A 21,088-nucleotide genomic window follows, 5' to 3' on the forward strand; every position below is an offset into this window, starting at 1 on the left:
TGGGGTCTAGTTCCCAGTTGGCGTTTGTTGTGAAATGGCCTTTTGGAAGTCGCCGATGTTGTATTTAACGGAGTTTTATGACAGAGGATAACAGCAACAATAACGGCACATCATGTGTTTTTGTAGTGTGCATTTTCTCCTCTGTTAAGAAGAAGTATCTCTCTCTGCAACCTGTTATTTTGGTCATTGTATGTTGTTTTCTTGTCCTCGTTGCAAGGCTTCTGTTATGAGCTCGATCGCAGCCACTTTTGTGTTTTTGCTTCTCTGGATGACATTATTGCCGAACTGCGTATGGTATAGGAACTTTTCAAACTAGAATAAATAAATAAATAAATAAATAAATAAATAAATAAATAAATAAATAAATAAATAACAAGCTTGAGCTGTCTATCTGCGCAGGGTGTAAATACATTGTACTTTGTCGAGTATGAAAAAAAAAATATAGTCAAGGCATTTGTTGCCTGATATCCCCCTTTGGTGTTTTTGTTGTTCCACTGACCGATATGCCGACGACTGCTTCAGACAACGTTCAAATTTGTTGAAGGGAAGTGTATAGGCAGTCTCTCGATGCGGTTGTGAGCCCTTAACACCAAAATGCTCAACGTAGAATTCTGATTCAAGTGTGGGAAGCTTAACGGAAAACTCTTAGAAGCGTTTTGATAAGCGGGAACGAAGTTTCAGAAGTGCATAGCTCAGTAAACAATTACCAATTAACACAGTAATACACACTAATAATCTAATATAACATTTCACTGTCGTTCTTTGTAGGCATGTACTCTTTATGACAAGAAACAACCGTTAAAAATCGTTATAATTATCCTTTACGTGGAATGGTGTTTGGGTTTTGTTCGATTAGTCTCTGCAAGATACTAAAGCGTTATAGCTAGAGACCGGTGCGCAAGCTCAAACGAGGGAGCCTTTTTTAAAGACCCGGAAAGGTGACCCTGTTAGGAACGGCCAGCTGCAGTGCAAGTTTGCCAGCCATTTTCGCCAGCGGTGGCAACCTCATCTTGGAATGCCGCCGCCAATCTCTAGCCACGGCGTGACTAAGTCGACTTTGTGTCAGGAACAATACGCACGTCCTCCACTCTCCGTCGCTTCAGCTGGGATGCGTTTGACGAAGCAGGCTTTGTGCTGAAACCGCCTCCGTTAAGCTTTAGCCACGTCGCCGTTGTGACTGAAGGAGTTCGACGAAGTAGGCTTTGTGCGCAACACGACAACGCGGATCTGATCTGCTACCCGGGCGCGCTACCCGGGACGGCTCCTAGTTCTACGAAATTCGTCTGGTGTCCGTTTCGGACCGTGAACACGTGTGTGTGTGCATGTGTGTGTGTAAACCGTCCCGCGGAGAGGCGGCTAGTTTACGGGGACTAAACGAACGTTCGCGTCACCTTGTATCGCGGGAGGACCGAGTGTTTAAAAACTGCTGTTGTGGGGTTTCTCGACACGCTTTCTCTCGCAGTCATGCTAGACTGATGAACTGCATCTAAATACTGTAAGTAAACCCATATTCCTCGTTCTCGATGAGAAGCAGTCCTTCCCTTCATCAACGTCCACAGCGTGGATAAGTTGGATGACGGCATGGGCCAGCTACCTTCGAATTCATGCCGGACTCCAATCTTGACAGCGGATCACGAGCGATGGGATTGAGCCCCCAATCCTGACAACACATTCGTTTTATCGTTACTTTTTATAAGTGCCCTTTACATTTCTACGCACACTTTTTTTGCAGATGCTCCCATTACAGTCACCGACTCTAAGACCTAGCCTCATGTACATCATTAGATTGTAACTCACCTTTAACTTGATTTTAATTCCGGTGCTTGATTTTGATTGTATACTGACTGCCGGCGTCGCTACGTATGCACTCATAGGAAATGGCGTTTATTTGGCGTGTACGACTGGCGCCGATTTTCGCTACGTATTGCTTTAAATATCTTTTGTTTTTCGCGTCTCCTCTGTTCTGCCTTCCAGCACCTTGTGCGCAATAATGTTCGGGTGAGAGTTAGCGCCTCGCCCGTGCTTCCCGTTGGTGCCCTTCCCACAGCCCTGTTTATCTCCGACCCGTTCCAGCGCTCTTCTTTTGCTCATTGAGCCGAGCTCGATCGAGAGTGCCGAAGGAAGGTGTGCACCGCGCAGGCGCTCTGGCGGCCGTGACTCACGTGCCGCCGGCAGGTGGCGAGCCCTGCCCCGGCGCGCTGCAACATTGATGGCGCTGACTCGTCAAGTGGCCAATGGCTGGCGGGCGCCCAATTCGGAGATGCGCGCGGGCCATTTTTATCAATTTGGCGCGGCGTGTCCGTCCGCGCGCCTGTTTACCGGCTGCCCCGCGCGGCCCGAAGCTGCGGGGAGGCGAGCGCTAAATAATGCAGCGCGGCTTTAATGCGCTCGGCCCATTAGCGGGGCGCGGGGTAAAATCCGAGGGCGCGCTCGTTAGATGCGCGGCCGTAATTAAAAGGCGCGCGCTCTTGGAGATTGACCGACGCCGGGGCTCAACAAAGAGTCGCGTTTATTCATCGTTCCGGAGAGGCAGGGGCCAGGAGGGAGGTACAAAAAGGAGGCGGAGGGGTCTATGTACACGCTGCAGCTCCCTTCTTCACAGCGGCGGAGGCGGCGGCCCCCCCGGGTAGTAGAAGGGGCCGAGCGCCGCGGCCGCGTCCTGCGCGGCTGACTCGTAGAGGACCGCCGCGGCGGCTGGCAGCCGCACCATGCGCTGCTGGGCCAGGTTGGCCGCCTCGAGCTCGGCCGCCAGCTGGCGCTTCCACTTGTTGCGCCGGTTCTGGAACCAGATCTTCACCTGGGTCTCGGTCAGCTGCAGCGAGGCGGCCAGGCCCGCCCGCTCCGAGCTGGACAGGTACCGCTTCATGTCGAAGGTGGACTCCAGCTGGAACACCTGGCTGCGCGTGAACACAGTCCGCGTCTTCTTCTTGCGCCTCTGCTGCGCAGCGGCCGCCGCGGCCGCCTGCTGCTGCTGCTTGCTGCCGCCCTTGTGGTCCTCGCCGTCCGCCGAGCCCGAAGGAAGGTCCGGGCTCCCGCGGCTGCTGCTGCTGCCGCCGGCGCTCGTGGACGGCTCGGGCCGCGAAGGGGGTGGCGATCCCGTGCTCGGAAGAGCTGCGCGGGGGTGAGAGGGCGCCACTCGTCAGCAACTCGTCTTACGACGCACAATTGGACTTAATGCAGCTACGACCCAAGCTGTAGAGGAGAACAACGCTCGACATGAGAGACGCAATGTACTGCGGTCGTCTGTGGTTGGAGCAACTGGATCACGCTCCAAGGTGGCTGCAGCTTTACGTCTTTCTTTTTTCTCTTTTTTTGCCGTTTAAAACCAACATCAATTAGCAGTATGTGGACAGAAAGTCATATTTTCCGGTGCACTTTCGAGTGAGGCGTTGTGACAAATAGCGGTTCTCATCACCTTCACTATCAGAATAAATGTTCCATTTAGTTCTTGCACGCAAGTGAAATTGATATGAACTACTCTCGGCTTCAGTCTCTGCAGCTTTGTTAATGTACACGACACCCAGTATTCGTTGATTCACAAATGAAATAAAACCATTTGCCTGTTTCCGAATGGCCGACACAATCAATACTTTGTGAGCGATAAAACGAAAGCAACGTTTCAACATTTTCTTTACGCCTTTTATTTAATTTTAACGTAATTAATGCAAAAACATGATGCTGCGTGTCTCTTCAAGGGCCACCTTTGGTTTTGCGGATTAAAGGTCAGACCGGGTGGGGGAATTTCACGTGCCTTTCTTTTTTTTCCCCCTTGGATTACTAATCATACCCGCTCCGAATATTCTTACGTATCAAGGAAGACCATATTCATGATGACAGTGTGCGCCATAACATAATACGCTTTGTAAAATATTCATAGCCTATTGCCCTAAAACTCGTATACGGCATTCACGACGCAGTGCGTGGCCAAACAATGGGGCATCGCGCACCCTCGGCAGATGCCCACGAAGCGCCCGTAGGTACAGGAAAAAAAAAAGAAAGAGCAAAGAAAAATAAGTGCCACGAATTCACAAAAAACGAAGGCTCCAGGCCTGACTGCCATGGCTCTGAAGGCCCTGTTACAAGCGTTGGTAGAGGGCGGGCTGGCAAAGGTCAGCCTACATCCACAAATAACAGCCGGCAAAGTAGCGCGCTCAAGTATTGATAGCACGGTGCTGCCGCGAGTGAAACCGGAGAGCTCGAGTTCTCGGGAAGGGCATCAAATATGCAAGAACAATTAGGCGGGACATTCCGTCCGTAAAGGCGGAAAACTGTCGGAACCGTGCTTTTCGATCGCAACACCCGCGAGCACTCATCGCGGTGAAAAGAGGCAGACGAGAGAAGAAATTATAGAAAAGTTCTCATCTGTTTTTTACCTGTCTTGAAAAAGTTCTTAAATGTTCTGCATGCCAGAGCAGTGTCGAGGCCCTCGCTGTTTACTTTTCGTCGTAAGAAAAAGGGTGAATTTACGCGAATAAATTGTATATTGTCTGGGTTCGCGCCACGCTCCGTGCAAGAAAGAAAGAAAGAAAGAAAGAAAGAAAGAAAGAAAGAAAGAAAGAAAGAAAGAAAGAAATCGGTTGACAACGAATGACCGCACCCTCATGTAGCTGCATGTCAGCGACGACGCAGTTGATGTTACGTGGCTGCCAGCTGTCGTCGCCATTTATGAGAAGAACGAAAAAAAAAAAGCAAAGGTGAGATGATCACATCAACGCAAGTCCATGTGCCGACGCTGAAACATTTACTGCAAGGGAACTATGCATCAGAGATTTTTCCCAAGTGATTACATAAGCAACGATGGCACCTTTGTTTCGAGTAACGATAGTCGTTTGCGTTCTTTAGTAATATAGTAGTATTTCTGCGGACACTGTGAGCGAACTTAAGTTTCCACTCTCCGTTCACTGGTTTTCTTCTGAGCTACTTTTGTTTCCTGGCTGTCAGATCACTGTGGAACAAGGGAGAGGAACAAGCGAAGAGCTCTTTGCTTCAACACCTACATCTTAGTTTTATAAAAGGGTAGCTTCTTTCAACAACATTATTGTCTTACAGGCAAAGCACGCTTTACAGGAGCATTTAAGTATCTAAGATTTGAATCGTTTAAATTAGATGAATAGTTTTCTTTAGAAAAAAAATAAAGAAAGAAAGACAGGCAGACGTGAACTGCACTGAAAGCTTCGAATGAGCTCTTTTCGTCCGCAAACAACCGCATCCTTTTATCCTTTCTCATAGGATAGCTACTCCAGCGGTAATGGCTGCTGCCATTTTCTTCCTAATTATACGTGATGCTGTGCTTTTGAAAAGTATCGGTACATACGTTGGTAACTTGTATTAACAAGCCACTACCAAGCAGAGAGAAATTATTTTTGCTAACGCGTCATATCGGTTAGCACTTTCCGCGACGTTTGTTTGTGAGTTAAATAATCGCCAAACACTTTCCAAGGATATAGGTATGTCGAGGCGGTGATTACATGTTTGAGTCCAATTATGTTGCGAAATTATTCTGTTTGCCTTTTGAACGCACTGTGCGCCCCAGTGCGCATAATGTCAATGTTTTGACGAGGACTGCCCTGTCAGAAACGCGAAGCACTAGACGGAAGTAAATGGGTTGCGAGACAATATTTATTACTCCGCTTCTGCGACATCGCTTCTATTGTACTCATATCTTTTCCTATGTCTCAAGTTTCCGAAAAGTCACTTCCGCGGCTGTCAGTTTCTGTATGGATAATTATGTTTCCTTGAAAGATCATTCTTAGCAGATTAGTCTGTCCTCCTGCTTTCTTACTGGAGCTTTGAGTTTGAGAAAATATTAAGGCGGAGTACGCGTTTCAGTAAGAGTATTTCATAATTTGCGCCGCCCAAGAAAAAAAAAATACTCCCAGTGCGCAGCTATCGATCGCAAGACGTAATTAATTAATGAACCGCTTGTGCCTGGCGTGAGAACCTCCAATGCTTTTGAGCGTTCACATTTCGGGCCACGCCGAGAGCATGCAATTAGTAAAATTTTATGTCCTAGTACACGCCCGTCTCTTCATATTTTTTTTGTTTTGAAAGTCTGCGTGCTGCGCTTTACGAAAAAAAAAGCGAGAACAGAGCGCTTTCTTGATTAGTCTTGCATTCTTTCCTCTATGTACGATTAATGTACAAAACGTTTGCTTCTCTTTATGGTAGGTGTAAGCGGGAACAAGAATAACGTGAAAATAAGTAAAAATAGTTAACAACGCGACTCCATCTTGCTTGCCTTGCTTTTTTTTCTCAACAGGTTAATTTAGCCTGTCTACCGCCATTTGTGCAGCCTCAGGGTCAGGACGGCGTTCCTAATAAGTTACGGACTTGAACGTATCGTACTTGCTCGGTCTACAATGTTTCGACTTGATTACGTTATATCACATGTGTCTAAATGTGTTGGTGTTGCTAATTTTAAATTAAATTATGGGGTTTCACGTGCGAAAACCACGATCTGATTTTGAGGCATGCCGTAGTAGGGAACTCCCGATTAATTTTGACCACCTGAGATTTTTTAACGTGCACTTAAATCTAAGTACACCGGTGTTTTTGCACTTCGCTCCCATCGAAATGCGGTTACCATGGCGGAGATTTGATTCCGCGACCTCATGCATAGCCGCGCAATACCATAGTCACTAACCAACCACGGCGGGTGAGTTGTTATCGCATAATTGCGACACGTTCTACCCGTATCGATAATACCTTATAATACACTTTTTTATAATACGTGTCTGTTTCTCACATAAAATAAAGTTTTTTTGGTGTCGGGAAATTCAACACAAAAGAAATGTAGTAGCCCGTATTTCTGCTCAACGACACAAAAGAAATGCATTGTGCCACTTGCTCATATCTACGGAGCACGGTGTCATTATCAATGTTATGAAACTTGAACGGGCCAGTACAAATGACAGCGCTGCGGCAATACGAACCGCTGTGGGCGGCGGCGCAGGGGGAATTGATGACGCAAGCAAACTACTGCAGGTGGCGGCGACAGGTCCGTTGATGACGTTCCGGTCACAATAAGCCGTTATGGCTGTTTTAACGCCTTATCCATCTGCGGCAAACTATTATCAACCGTGATCAAAAATACTCCGGCGGCGGCAGCGTATGGCGCGGCTGCGCGGGCCCTTTCTTAAAGGCGATCTGCGATGGGGACACACTGCGCCGAGTGATGATAGCTTCTTGTGCGCTGTGTTCTCGCCGTTTAGTTCGCGTTGAAGCGAGAGGCAGCGCGAAGGTCAATTCGCTCGCTGCTGTGGGCCCCATCTTGAAGCAATCGTCTTACGTGACGGACGGACGGACGGACGGGTTTCCTCGTTGTGTAGGCATAGAAATGCTTACGCATTTAATAACTATAAGATACCGATGTCATTGAAAAGGGTCTCCTCGGCCTATAGCGCACGTTGATTATCGCGCGCATACTGAATAATTGTTTTGTCGTTTTAATGTCATGCCAGCATACGAACTTTATTACTGGAACTTCGCTGTGAAATAAAAAGAGTATGTCTGTCATAATCAGCATGCTCTAATAACTCTTGCTGATCTAAGTGCCAATATTCCTTGCTATTCAATTCAATACTTCTGGACCATCCCCTTTTGCCGAACTGAATACGGAGGGCGGAAGTTGCGGTATAGTTTGTTTCACTTATTGAACACATTGCGGAGCAGTGGAATAATAGTGGAAGCCCTTAGGACCCTATGAGAGATATTAAAAACAAAATTCTTACAGTAACTTTTTTTTTGTTCTGGAACCTAATAAGAGAGTTCGAAACCATTGTTATAGTTACCTTAGAGAAGTGTTTACTTCAATCCGAATGTTTTTCTGTGCCCCTGATATATCATCAGGGACTTAGTGGTGTAAGCTAGAAAACACACGTTTATGCTTTGCAAATTTTATTATAAACATCACAACCTTTAGAGCGCAGCTTTTAGGTGCCCGTTCCTGCAACGAGCGTCGGCGTCGGCGTCGGTGTAACCGAGCGAACGAGCACAGCGAAGGATGAAAGAGCGAACGCGGAGCGCAGCGGGGCATGGAAGACGCGAGGAGGAAAGCGGAGGAGGAGGAGGGAGCAGTGGAACCATGAGCTGGAAAGCGTAGGAGGAAGGTATGGCGAAAACGTCAGAAAAAGAAGTGTAGTGCGGCGACGATCGCTACGAGATGGTGCCAGAGTAGCGCGCGTCGTCTGGGAGGTCTGTCTTCGGCAGCTGCTGTGGATCGCGCGCGCGCGTCACCCACGCGCTGCCTGTCACGAACTCCAGATTAGCGAGGCAGTCGCGCCGCAACCGCTCCGTTTGCAACGTGCCGCACGAGACAGATCTTCCGCGCCAGCCAATATATCGTAATATTCACGTATAGAGCTGCGCCCAAATTTCGCGTTGGGGAGTATCGTAATCGTCGGTGAATATTTTTTAACTTTCTCAAAAACTGTGAATTGAGAACAGACGTGTTTACCATTTTATTCTATGTACGTAGTAAGCTTTTATGCTTTTATTGTATGCCTTGTACATGGGGTCCTGGGCTTTCTTCAAGCGATTTGTTTCGCTTTTTTCCAAAGCTTGCTACATCTGCACGATGTGAATAAACTCAATTTAATTTAATTTAATTTAATTGAATCGAATCCCTCCGCAGCCTCGAGTCACTGACTACACTAAGCAGCTCGAATAGCGCACACCTCTACGCACGACTTGCCAATCCCAGTAATACGACCAAACGAATATTTACAAAAAAAAAAAGTGCCACGGGGCGGTGAGGACACGTAGTGGGACACGAGTACTATGCACAAAAGAAACTGCATACAATTTGCAAAATTGTGCCTGCGACAACATAGAGCATGGCTGCGATGAAAGTACAGTCGGGGTTTATCGAATTGCATTCAGGGATTACGTTCCGCCTCATCTTTGTCAAGCAACCCTGCTGTCTCTGTCGGATTTTTGAGCGACGGCTGTCTCTTTTAAAACGTAGGAGATTGCGGACAGGATGACCATTTCATTCATGTCAGAGGCGAAACACAATGGGGTTCGACCTGCATAGTTTTTACCCCAGGCTGGTGAGTGCACACGGTACGTGTAATGCCGATGCACTTCGCCCAGAGTTTGGGGACAGATGTCTCAATGCAGGCGCCATAGTCGCAGGACTCTTGCCTCGAGTTGTGACCGCCTTCAGTTCCACGATTACAACGTCTGCGCGAAAGTTGATAATTAGGGATTTCCTTTATTACGATTGGTGAAACTTCGTACACGCAGAGGATGCGGAAGATGCGGATTCGGCTTCCCTTCTGCGGTCCGGTTGGTTTTACGTCCACCTGTAATTTTATTTTTCCTCTTTATTTCCGCATTTCACTTAAAGAGAATTAGTTTTTTCCTGGCCTTGGATTTATTGCCTGTTGGCTTGCATGTGGTTACTCCAAGGGAAAAAAAATTGAGCCTTCTAGTTCCCTTCGTCCTTTAGAATTGATTAAATTGCTCATTGGCAGTAAAGGTTCAACATTCAATATATGCGACTGCATGCTATGGATTTTGGCATGAAAAAATCATCTTGTCTGGAGCCTTCAATTTTTATGCATTGAAGAGAGTCGATCGACGCTGAAACAAGCGGTATAGTTAATTGTCCGGTTGCATGGAATGCTCGAAAAAAAGAAAAGAAAATAAAGGAGAAAACGACATGCGCCGAGTGGACAGTCCGATACTAGAAAGGCGAGTCGCACCGAAGCGGAAACATGATAACATCGCGCGATGCTATTGTGAAAGGAAAATAAAGCGACCTCAGTGGACGTGGGTTCACACTGCATCAGGCACGCGATCGGGCGAGCGCGATGGAAATGCGGCATTCGCGAAACGTGCACAGGTTGATATGTTTGCCTTAATTGGTTTCTCTGTGGTCACAAATACGCTGTTCTTGGGCACTTGCCGCGGCATATACTTTAAGCGTTCGCTTAAAGAAGGCGGGTAGAATGCCCGAAAGAAACCTTCTACCTTTAGAAGCAACTTATTCCCCCCTCCTCTCTACAGCTGAATATATTGAAGTTCTAATCATTGCAGTAAAGCCACTGTTCCGCCCTCGTCTAAGTATTAGATTAGTTAGGCGGAAGTTCCACTACAGGCGCCAGTACAACAGCCACGCAGGCTGGAACGAAAACACGCGACAGCACGCTGGTATCGCATCTCAGCTCAATTAATTGACGTGAAAACCTGCGAGATACAATCTTTGGTTCTTGTACACCAGGCGGAAGTTCCACTACAGGCGCCAGTACAACAGCCACGCAGGCTGGAACGAAAACACGCGACAGCACGCTGGTATCGCATCTCAGCTCAATTAATTGACGTGAAAACCTGCGAGATACAATCTTTGGTCCTTGTACACCAGGTTTCGGCTTTCTTATCTACAAAAGAAAGGACACACTCTACATACGGTGCACATTTATGGAGATTGTAGAGTGCTTGTCTTATAACTTGCTTTTGATGTTATGTCATTAACGAACCTTTTTTTTGTGTCACTTAAACAAAAATAGAGAGAGAACGTGGACGGAAATAGCTTGCATACTTTCTAGTATCTAGGCTGATCAATATTGCAGAATCTGCAGGCCTCATATAAGCGGGGCACTCTTTTCCCGGCGTGTAGTTATGAGCGATGTCCAAAGTACCGGCTAACTCACGTAGCATGTTCGCGCGCGCGACTGACCGAATTGACGGATGGAGAATACACGCACCTTCCTTTTTTTCTTCTTCTTTTCCGTTATTTTTACACCTTAAGGTGTCTTCCTGCTTGCTGCTTTTAAGCTGAACAGGGAGATTATGGAAAGAGGTTGCGCGTGAGCTGCGTTCGTAGTTGAGCTTCAAAAAGAGAGAAGAGGTACCGGGTTTTTCCTTCTCTTCTTGGCAGCTTTCAAAATTGCCAACCTAATTTAGCCGTCGCAAAGTTTTTTCCGACACTTCCCGCTACGACTAATACCTGTACGTATTCATTAGCACGCTCACAAGAACAGGAAAGGGGAGAAAAAGTGTGGCATGATGGGAGATTCAAGAAGTAGAAGGACGATGACGCCGAGGCAAATACAATGAATTAAACTGAAACAAAAAAGTATGTATAAACAAATGGGGAGCGCGGCGCAAAGTGCAGTGGGCAGGAGCAGAGCAGCTTTTAAAAGCGACGCAGTTTTTCCATTCAGGTTAGCATAAAGTGCTGGCTGGTCCCGCGACGTAGCGGGCTGGGGAGAGGCGTGGAGGAGTACTTTGCAAGCGTCGACTGCCTGTTCATGCTGCTCCCGAAGCCGCGTGCACGTTTGCGGGGGCACTGGGGTCGTAATTTATATATCGCGCGAATATGTGCGTATATACGTCTAACGCACGCACAAGCGTTGACTTCACGCGTCGTCTTCATATGCGCGGACGACGCGTACATGCGTCTGCTATCCGGCCCAGTTCGGTCTGCGAAAGATTGAGAAAAGAGGAGGGAGCGAAGAAGAGAGGAGGAAAGAGAGACACAGAAAAGAAAAGTAAATAAAGAACTACGCACGAAGAGGATGGGAAGCCGAAAGTAACGAGCGGTGCGACGATGGTTTAGAACGACGTGTTTCTCTTTAGCTCGCGGCAGGCGCGCCCTACAGCCCGTCTTTCATTTTGCGCGTGTCTGCACCCCGAAACCCCTCTCACTTCATCTCTCTTTATGGCCCCGGCGGCGGGAGGAGGGGGAGGCGTGAAAGAGGCCCGAGGGAGGCGAGCCGCCGTCGGCTCCAGTCCGGAGCCCATATAGAGACGCCGCGAAAATTGCGGGGTGCCCGGCTGCTGGCCCGATGAGAAGCTTTTTGACAGAGCGGTTTAACGGAAGCCAATCTGCGAGGCGATGTCTCTTAAAGAGGGCCGCTCTGCGGAGAATTAGCTCCCTGTAATTAGCGCGGCTAAGACGACTGCGCGCGCTCCTAATTATAGCTGAGCCTCTTTCCTCATCTCTTTCTCCCCCCTCGTCTTTACCTCTCTCGTTTTGCTCCGCACTTTGCCTCTGTGGTCGAGTGGGGCCGGTGAGCGCGTGTACGGATCTGGCAGGCCAATGTGGGGCTGAATGAATGGAACGAGCTCGAAGCTGGGAGCAGACTCTCGATTTCTCGACGCGGCAGAGTTCATCTATGTGGCATACTTGTTTGGGTATCCACCGCACCACCAAATGTAAGTGACAGAACGGCGGGGGGAAAAAATTCGCCGCAGTCGGCGTGTTCTGGGCGCAAAGGAACGCTTTATGCTCGCTCGGTCAGTGACAGCATGTCGTGCACCTTAATTAAATAGTAATTAGGAGCGGGAGCAGGCACTGATAAATGTTTGTAATGCGTACGATGACTGCTACATGAACGCTTCATGGTTTTTCTGGGCGAGGAACGTTCCCATCACCGCTTCTCTGTAGCTGAATTCGCTGTAAGGTTGGGCGACGAGACATTTGATCAGTCACTTCTTTTTGTTCATCAGAAGCGTTTCGCGATTGCTCATAAATATCTGTCATTTACGGTTCACTCGTGATTTGGTCCTCTTCGAGTTCATATCGCAAGTTATCGCACAGCAGAGGGAGTAACCGACTGCTGTGGTCTTGACAAACGCCCAGGCAATAGATACTGCTTTTCCTTCGACGAAGCGGCCGTCAAAGGAAAAGGTATGGTACACAGGGGGCCTAATTATCCATGGAACAAGTCTAGCATTATGTGTGTGCCACGTATAAATAAGCAGCGGCTCTGTGATTGCAAGAAAGTCACGCAGCCTTAATTTGCTGCCACGCCAGATGCGTGAAAATTGGTGTCGAACGCAACGCTGAAATCATTTTGCTACCTTTCTCGTTAGCATCTACACGAAGGCATAACTGCCGTAGGGCAACATAGCGTGAATTTTTAAAGCAAGAATGGGTCTGCGAAGAAATCACAGCGGTGCCACGCAGACATCGATCCAACCAATGCCACAAACAAGTGGAGAAAGATGTGGCAGTAGTCTGGGAGCGTACCGCCACAGATTTAAGCTGACTGTTACCCACACTGGTGTTATCACTTGTCCACACGGTTCGCTTATTGAAACTAGGCAGTTCTAGAATAACGTAGCCAAGCAAACATGAAATTCTTAGGTGCGCGAAGGAATATCATTGTCCTCCTTGTGCGTGCTCGGTACGTTATTGTGTTTCTGTACTTGGCTTACGTACGCTGTGTTAACGCATGGCGAGTTGAACATATGTAATGTTTGCGCATGAAAATAAATAGCACTGTCGAGCATGGTCCACATCCGCGCATGGCTCCCGCTCCTGCGTGAATTGTCCTAATCGGTGCTCTCGCTGATCGCTAATAAACGGGCATTTGAACTTCCGCTTCCCCCTAGCTAGTCCTGAATCGCAAGTTATGGGGGGGGGGGGAGGGCAGACCGCTCTATTTCTGACAGGTGATTCTGGTTTTCGTATACCTGTCGAGACGCGTCGGCGCAAAAACGGAACGTTTTGGGCTAACAGATTGTCTTGCTTTGGGCAGGCATCGGATGGCGCAGTGTATTTTGTTTTCATTTGCGTTCCCACACGTGAAACTAAACGCCTTCATTTGAGCCTGATTAGCCTCAATCCCTGCGATTCCTTTGTCACTTCTCTCCCTCTCTTCGTGCGACGCGCACCATGGCGTCCCGAAAAGTGCTAGCGCTCACCACGTACGTGAGGCTCCGTATGCAAGTACATTATTCTAAACTGCCTGCTCTCGGAGACCTATCACTGCATATTAATTAAAATCACAGTTTGCGGCGTTTTCTCCGCGTCTGCGCGCGCATTTCAGACCTTGATAATTATTTATCATACACGCAGTCTGCAACGCAACACGTAGCCTTTCAGCCTTCGACAATCATAGGCGCATGCTAATATTCGCTATACAGTGCGCCTTCGAGCATACTCTCATTTCTTTGGCGGTGCAAGTGGGCCTGCCGAGCCGTAGCAGCATCGCTAACCTGACTGCTAATACTAAAACTTGTGTATTTGTTTGTCGGATTTGTGTTTATCGGTCTCCTTGGCGGGTATACTGCACTAGTACGCTGTGTTCGGTAGAAGTGTAGCTAGACGTTTGAAGGCTCCTCAGGCTCCCCTTAAGAGGAAGCTTTAACTCGGGCCGACTCCGACGCGGCCTATTCAATACATGTAAAACGCAAAAAAACGTTTTTCTGAGATAACCCCTGAACCAATTTTAATTGAATTTGTTGCATTTGAAAGAGAAAGTCAAATTCTAGTGACTGTTGGAAGCAGAATTTTGATTTAGTACTTGAAGTTTGTTAAAAATATTTTCTAAAATTCGAAAGTTTGAAAAGAATAGAAGAACGAAGTTTAAAAGTTAATAACTCTGCAGCAAAAGCAGATATCATGGTTCTGTAAACGGCACCCATTATATCATTGCAAGCGGACAAATTTGATGTTTCGTTTTATATTTTACATGAATTTGTTACGTTGTGAACACGGTTTCTGTAAAAGCTGTATTTTCATATTACTGATTTTTTTTAGATCCATGTGTAACATATCAATTTTGTCCGCCTTAGATGTACCATTAAATGCAATTCACAGAATTGCGATATCCTTTTTCATTGCAGAGTTACAGAGTTGTAAAATTGATAATTTCGTTTTCTGAAAGTTTTCTATGTTTGCCAATTTTAATAAAATATTGATGATCTAAATCAAAAATTTGAAACCAACAGTGACTAAAGTTAAAGTTTTCTTATAAATGCAACAGACCTCGCCAAATTTGGTGCGGTGGTTGCCGAGAAAAACGAATTCTCCTTTTACATGTATTTATATAGGAGCACCCGAGCTGAAGCTCCCTCTTAATTGTTTTGCATTGCACAACTATTCTTGGGGGGGGGGGGGGTATGCTTCGGGCACGCTATTAAAGCGGTCAACGTAAACATGCTATTTTTCACAAGCTTAGCGCATGTGAATTGCTTAGTTTGTGTAGAGTTCTTGTGCAAGGTAAATGCGAACAGCTGACAAATGGCACAGAGCGTACGCACGGATTATTTTTGGCTACAATTACAGACAAATACAGTGAATTAACAATCATGTGCATCTCTTGGAGAGAAAGTATTTGTAGCGTACACAATTCGTATGACTTTAAAAGAAAAAAACAAACAAACTGTAACTTAGTCGTCACGCAGATGCTGTATACTAGAAAAAAATTGAGTGCATCTCTAAAGCGCAATTTCTGTTTGTTCACTTGATATTTCCCCGCATGCACTTTAACGCATTCATTTACTTTTCTGTATACACCTTTAGTATCAGGACCCGCTTTCGAAAAAATAAAGGAAACGCTAGAACTGTTCGCCAGAGCATATGCGAGCCAATTCTGATGTTGAACGTATTGTTGGCGCAGGCGGCGGGCCAATGGCAAGGGGCACTTGCGAACAAAAAATATTTGTCAATTAGGGTCCAGAGGCGCTATAACGTAAATCTATTCCAAACTTTTCTATTCTTATTCTGCAACCAGCCCTCCACGATTGGTAAAAAAAATTTGGAGCCACCACCTACTGCGCCTGTCTGTCACGCGACGTCAAGAAAACCGCGAAAACCCCCATCTGATGTGATATGTGCGCGCTGATTATGTGTGATTAGACCGAACGAAACAAAAATAATAATTTCTGATTCGACGGCTTTCTCGAATTAGCGACAAAGGCGTTGTTTGACCAATTACTGTTGGTCAAACTTTTTTGGGCTTCACTCACTTTGCCTGTCTTTCACGCGACGTCACAAGACCGCGAAAACTCACGCGTCAAAGTGACGTGCACGCGTTAAAGACGCATTAGTATGCCGAACAAAAGTGTAAGTTTTTTTGAATAGCTGGGCACTGCCCCGTTCCGAAGGGAATAGAAGATGGCTGCCCGCCGATCGCTGTGGCACTGGTTATTCGGAGCTGTCGGGGAGTACTGATTTATTTTCGCATAATAAAAGGTTTTGCGTGGCCGTATAACGTTATCGAGAGCTCTCAGCACATATACGACATGGCACTGCCAACTATACTTTGCTGAGTATCCGTCCTAGCGGCGTTTTTAAGCTCCCATTGCACGCCGCCATGATTTTCCACCAGCCACCGCAAGTTAAGCAAGGGGAAGCGGACCAATCGTAGACGCCGGCACCACCCTCTTCATCCGATTATCTATTTTCAGTGCGCTGGCTCGGCCCCATCGAAACCCTCTCCACTTGAGCGTGCTCCTCCCCTCTTGTCAGCCAATTCGATAAGGAAAGCCTGCCAAGGTAGGCAATGCTATTTGCTTTCAGAGCACTCAAAAGTTACCTTCTATATATTGACTGGGCGTTTCAAACAACGCTGCTGGTTAACCCCCCAATGCTTGCGTCGGTGATTACGTGAATGTGACGTCAGGAGATTGGAATAAAAATAGATTGGAATAGTTTTACGTTACAGGGCCCCAGTAGCGCTATAACGTAAAGCTATTCCAAACTTTTATACTCCACTTTTGCAATCAGCCCTTCGCGATTGGTCAGTCAGTCAGTCAAGAACTTCAGTGAGGTCCTGAGGAGTTTTAAGCCGTTAGAGATCCCATGCGGGGAGCTCCTCGGGCCGAAACCGTAGGCGACGCCCAAGTCGGGACGGGAACGTGGTGACGCTCCGCCAGTTCTTGGGCCCTCTGGACGGCCTTGAGCTGGAGTTTGAGGTCCGGGCTTTTGAGGGCTTCTTCCCATTCGGGCTCACTAGAGAGAGGGCCCTTTGGTAACGCGGTACATTGCCATAGCATGTGCGAGAGTGAGCAATAGAGTTCTTGGCAGTCTGGGCAATTTGCCGGGATGTCTGAGTTATAGTGACTCAGTAGGCCTCGTGAAGGATACGAGTCCGTTTGTAGCATTCGAAACGCGGCCGCCTGCGCGCGTTCGAGTTTGGAGTGCGGGAGCGGATATTTCATTCTGCCTTTTCGATAGTATGAGGTGATTTCGTGATAAGTGAGTAGCGGGTCATTAAACTGAATGTCCAGCCCCTCTGAGGCCGTAGGACCGTCGCGGCGGGCAAGTTCTCGCGCACGGTCGTGGGCCGTTTCATTGAGGTTTGGTTTCCGCGGGTGAATGTCTTTCCCCATGTGAGCGGGGAACCAGGAGAGGCGTCGTTTGCTCTCCATTGAGCTCGTTAGTAGTATGTGCGCCACTTCTTTACGTACGTTGCCGCTTTCGTAGGCCCGAATTGCGGCACGCGAGTCCGTGAGGACATGAGTAAATGTGGGGTCTGCCATGGCGATGGCTACGGCTATCTGTTCTGCTTTAGCGCTGGTGGTCGTTTTAACCGATGCGGATGATCGTAAGGTTCCGTTACCGTCCACGATAGCTCCCCAACTGATATGACGAGTACACTCTGATTATGCATGATTGGACTGAACAAAAGAAAGAATGTTATTTCTGGTTCGACGCCTTTTCGCTATTAGCCCTCGGCTATTGGTCAAAAGTTTTCGGGCTGCACCCACTTCACCTGCCTGTTACGCGACGTCACGAAACCGCGAAAACCCGCCGCGTCAAAGTGACCTGTGCGCGTTAAAGATGCATTAATATGCCGAACAAAACTGATTTTTTTCTGTGAATAGCCGCAGGCTGCCCCGTTCCGAAAGGAATAAAAGCTGGCTACCGCCGATCGCTCAGGCACTGGCTACTCGCACCTGCCAGAAAGCATGGGTTTATTTGCATATAACGAAACGCTTTGCGTGGCCGTTTAACGTTTTCGAGCACTTTCGGCACGTTTACGACCTCGCCCAGCCAACGTTTCTTTGCTGAGGATCCTTTTTAACGGCATTCTTAACCTTCCGTTGCATGCCGCCGTAATTTTCGACCAGCCACCGCAAGCTAAGTAAGGGAAAACGGACCAATCGCAGACGCCGGCGCCACCCTCTACATCCGGTTATCGATTTTCTTTGTATACACCTAGTTTTTTAATGATTGGCTGCGGAGGCCGCGTTTTGATAGGTCGGAATGCGAAAATTCTCGAATTCCGAAGGGCTCAAAATGCAAGAATGCTTGTGTGGCATACTTTGGGTGCACATTAAAAAAAATCAGATGGCAAAAAAAAAAAGAAAAAATCCGGAGCCCTCCACTTCGGCGTCTCCCATAACCCTCCGTGCAGCTGTGGTGCGTTAAACTTTTCAAATTTAATTTTCGCAGTTACCATCGTCGTATTTCGTCGTCGCATTTGTGCTTTAACACACACTTCACTTTTTTACGAGCACACATTTGAGCTTCTGTGGTCACTCGTGCTTTGTTTAGCTCAACGGATTTAAGTGGGGCGCGAAAAACTCTTATCCGTCATTTTCGCGCGTTTCAATCATTCATAATGTTTGATTGAATATGTTTACGTCAGGATATATTTTATCTACTTGAGGATGGGGGGCTACATTTACGAGGCTACGAACGAGAAAGGCGTCGTAGCCTTGCACTTACGCTCGCGACACACGTCTTCCACTGGGTCCATTTCTGCACCTGCGAGCAAGTAGTCAAGAACGAAAAGGTGAACATATTAGGAAATTGGATGAACTGGTAATGATCCCTTATTGGCAGCAGCCCGTAGAGAGAGAACAAGACCTAAGTGACACGTAATACGTATACCGAATACGTCATAATCACATACCGTCTATGCACAGCTATACCTGTTTAAGCTTAACTTCCCAGCGTGCCACATAACGTGGCTTCCATCCAAATTCAGTAAACAAAGCCGATCGAAAACACGGTTTTTCTTCTGCGATTATGTGTGGTCTGTAGTCGGCAAGTGTCATGTATCGCTTACTTACGTTGACTTAGCCCACGTGGAGCACCTAACAGTGGAACAGGTAATGCACTGCAAGATTCAGATAAGCCGGAGGTCTAAACTTATCTCAAGTCTCAATTCATTTTTACTGTATGCGTGTAGCAGGTGGAGGTGGCGGGAGAAAGCTGCAGGAAAGCCCACTGGACATCCTTCTCCACATTCGAGGTTTATGACGCTGTAACCCCGATATATGATACATGAATGGAGAGAATACACGCAGATGAGTCGCTAAATCCAATACGAGGACGAAGAAAACGAATTGTTTTCGCTTGTACGAGGTTTTAACTTTATTCTTTCGCTCATGACCATTACAGAGGACGAAATTTAGTGGAAGGAATGGCAACAATTACTGGCATAGGCCGAACCGAGGACTTCCACAATACCCGAGTATATCCAAAGGGGTACAGCGTTCGGTGTGCTCGTTTTTGCTTGCGCGGGTAGTTATGTTTGCGTGTATGCAATCTAGCCTTCCGTTTTTCAGCCAGCGTCGTTCCTGATCGTAAACAGTAAACGAGTGGACGAAGCACTCACCGACGAAACTAAAAAAAGAAAAGCGCATAGGTAAAATTGCACCTACGAGACAACTGTCCCGAAGTACGATCAGTATCGTACTGAACTCGCGCCCATCCCTCTTGTCTTTTTTTTTTAGTATTTCTTCCGGACGCGCGTGAAAGTAATCACTCACATTTGAACACGGTAAGGATAAACTCGGAAAAGCTTTCGTTTTGTAAAACTAGTCGCGTAGCCGAGCGCAGCTTAACCTACTGGCACATGCGGGAGCGCGACTGTAAGCCTTCGGAGCAGATGTAATTGTTATCGGATCATCGTTGCTCGCGCGCAGACTCGCATCGACGCGCGCCCAAGTGGCCGCACGCACGGCGCGCGGATAGAGCTGTCCGCGGTGCCGCGTGGGGGGCGAGCGAGCGGCCTCCAGCGCGGCGGTGGGCGAGACGGCCCCCCCATCGCCTGAGAGGGCAGCAACGGGTTATCTACTCGGCAAGCGCGTTTCCCCCCGGCACCAGCGCCGTGAATTATTAACGAGCGTTCGCCGGGCGCGCGCGGCCGTCCCAGTTTCGGACCCATTAAAACGTCGGGAGCTGAACGACGGCCGGTGTCCCGGGCGCAACCCGACTCTCCCGTTTCGCCGCGCGTGCGCGCGTCCCTGGTGGCACACCCGAACACGCGGGGCCTCACCGCGCTCGAGAGCGCTCCTCCAGGCGCGCGACAAACTGTTTCCATTGTGCGCTGGATAATCATATCTGCGCGCGGAATCTTCCCCGCGTGCATGCTCGCCATGACTCGTTAATGGAAGTGGCGGCGTCGCTCGCTTCTGGCGAGGGGGTGGGGGCTGCTCGTCGCGCAACGGGCTATCTTCGCGCGCGCAACTTGGGCGTTCCCCTCCTCTCCGCCCGCGGGGAGAAGCCATGTCACTTTTCGGGGCAAAAGTGGAGCCGCAGAGCGAAGAGAGAGATAGCGCGGAAGCTTTGCCGGACACACCACTCTGGCAGAGTGGCGGCGGTGGTGAGCGCGCTCGCTCTGCGGCGGCAGCCCGTGCATGCTTTCGCGCAGAGGCGCGCGTTCGGTCGCCGACGCGGCTCTGCTCTCGCGATCGCCACCGCCCCCCTGGTTTTGGGAAGCATGGGTGTGACCGCGCGGCCCTCATGTATACTTGACGCGCACGCCAGATCGGCGGCCGCCCTCTGCTCGCGTCTCGTTAGGAAAGTGGCGGCCCCGGCGCTCGTACTTTTGCGAGCCAAGCATGCATGCCGGCGAGCAAGCGACGGTGTCCGACAAAACGAGAGACGCGCGGACGCGCCAGAAATCACGCGACTTGTCCAGCCCTGCATAAAACAGGAAAAGCTTGCGCAGAGGTGAACAAGCGCGGGAGCTTGTTTACCTGCTAGCTTCATCGTGCCATGTTTCCTCCTGTGCGGTACGGGGACTGCGCATGAGAGAGTACCGCGGTGGATATCGAATTAACACATATACCGCGAGATGTTACCTCGTACACGTGTGGCTTCTATAAAGAGAGCGTTGCACCCGCATCCAATCGACTCTTTGTCCTCACTGGCTAGTACCCCTTCGGCACGAGCGACACGATATAATGGCCGCAGAAACCTATAGATGGAGTTGCAAACAAAAGGTGCGAGAGAATTCGACCGCACCCTTGCACCCGAAAACCACTGCGTAGTTTATTCATCGCATCTATACTGCGTAATCCCTCGTTCACCGTGCGTCAAAACGAGTGCCAGCATAACACCTTGAACGCTTCTGCTACTCACTGCTCTTATTTCGGGATGCCACCGCAAGTT

At 48.4% G+C, this 21,088-nt stretch overlaps 1 protein-coding gene and 1 long non-coding RNA gene across 2 annotated transcripts in view; one reads left to right on the forward strand and one right to left on the reverse strand.

The window, feature by feature from the left end:
* The window catches only part of LOC142565833 (uncharacterized), a 136,690-nt gene that overhangs the window by 7,852 nt on the left and 107,750 nt on the right, over positions 1-21,088 (forward strand). The window lies entirely within an intron of this gene.
* LOC142566203 (uncharacterized) lies at positions 2,533-20,686 on the reverse strand. The gene is made up of 3 exons (XM_075677047.1): positions 20,674-20,686; positions 18,413-18,451; positions 2,533-3,135 (listed from the first exon to the last, which is right to left on the reverse strand). Exons 1-3 carry the CDS (start codon positions 20,684-20,686, stop codon positions 2,597-2,599), a joined length of 591 nt encoding a protein of 196 aa, XP_075533162.1. The 3' UTR covers positions 2,533-2,596.

The sequence above is a fragment of the Dermacentor variabilis genome, unplaced genomic scaffold (assembly GCF_050947875.1).
Source record: "Dermacentor variabilis isolate Ectoservices unplaced genomic scaffold, ASM5094787v1 scaffold_12, whole genome shotgun sequence".
Taxonomy (NCBI): Eukaryota; Metazoa; Arthropoda; class Arachnida; order Ixodida; family Ixodidae; genus Dermacentor; species Dermacentor variabilis.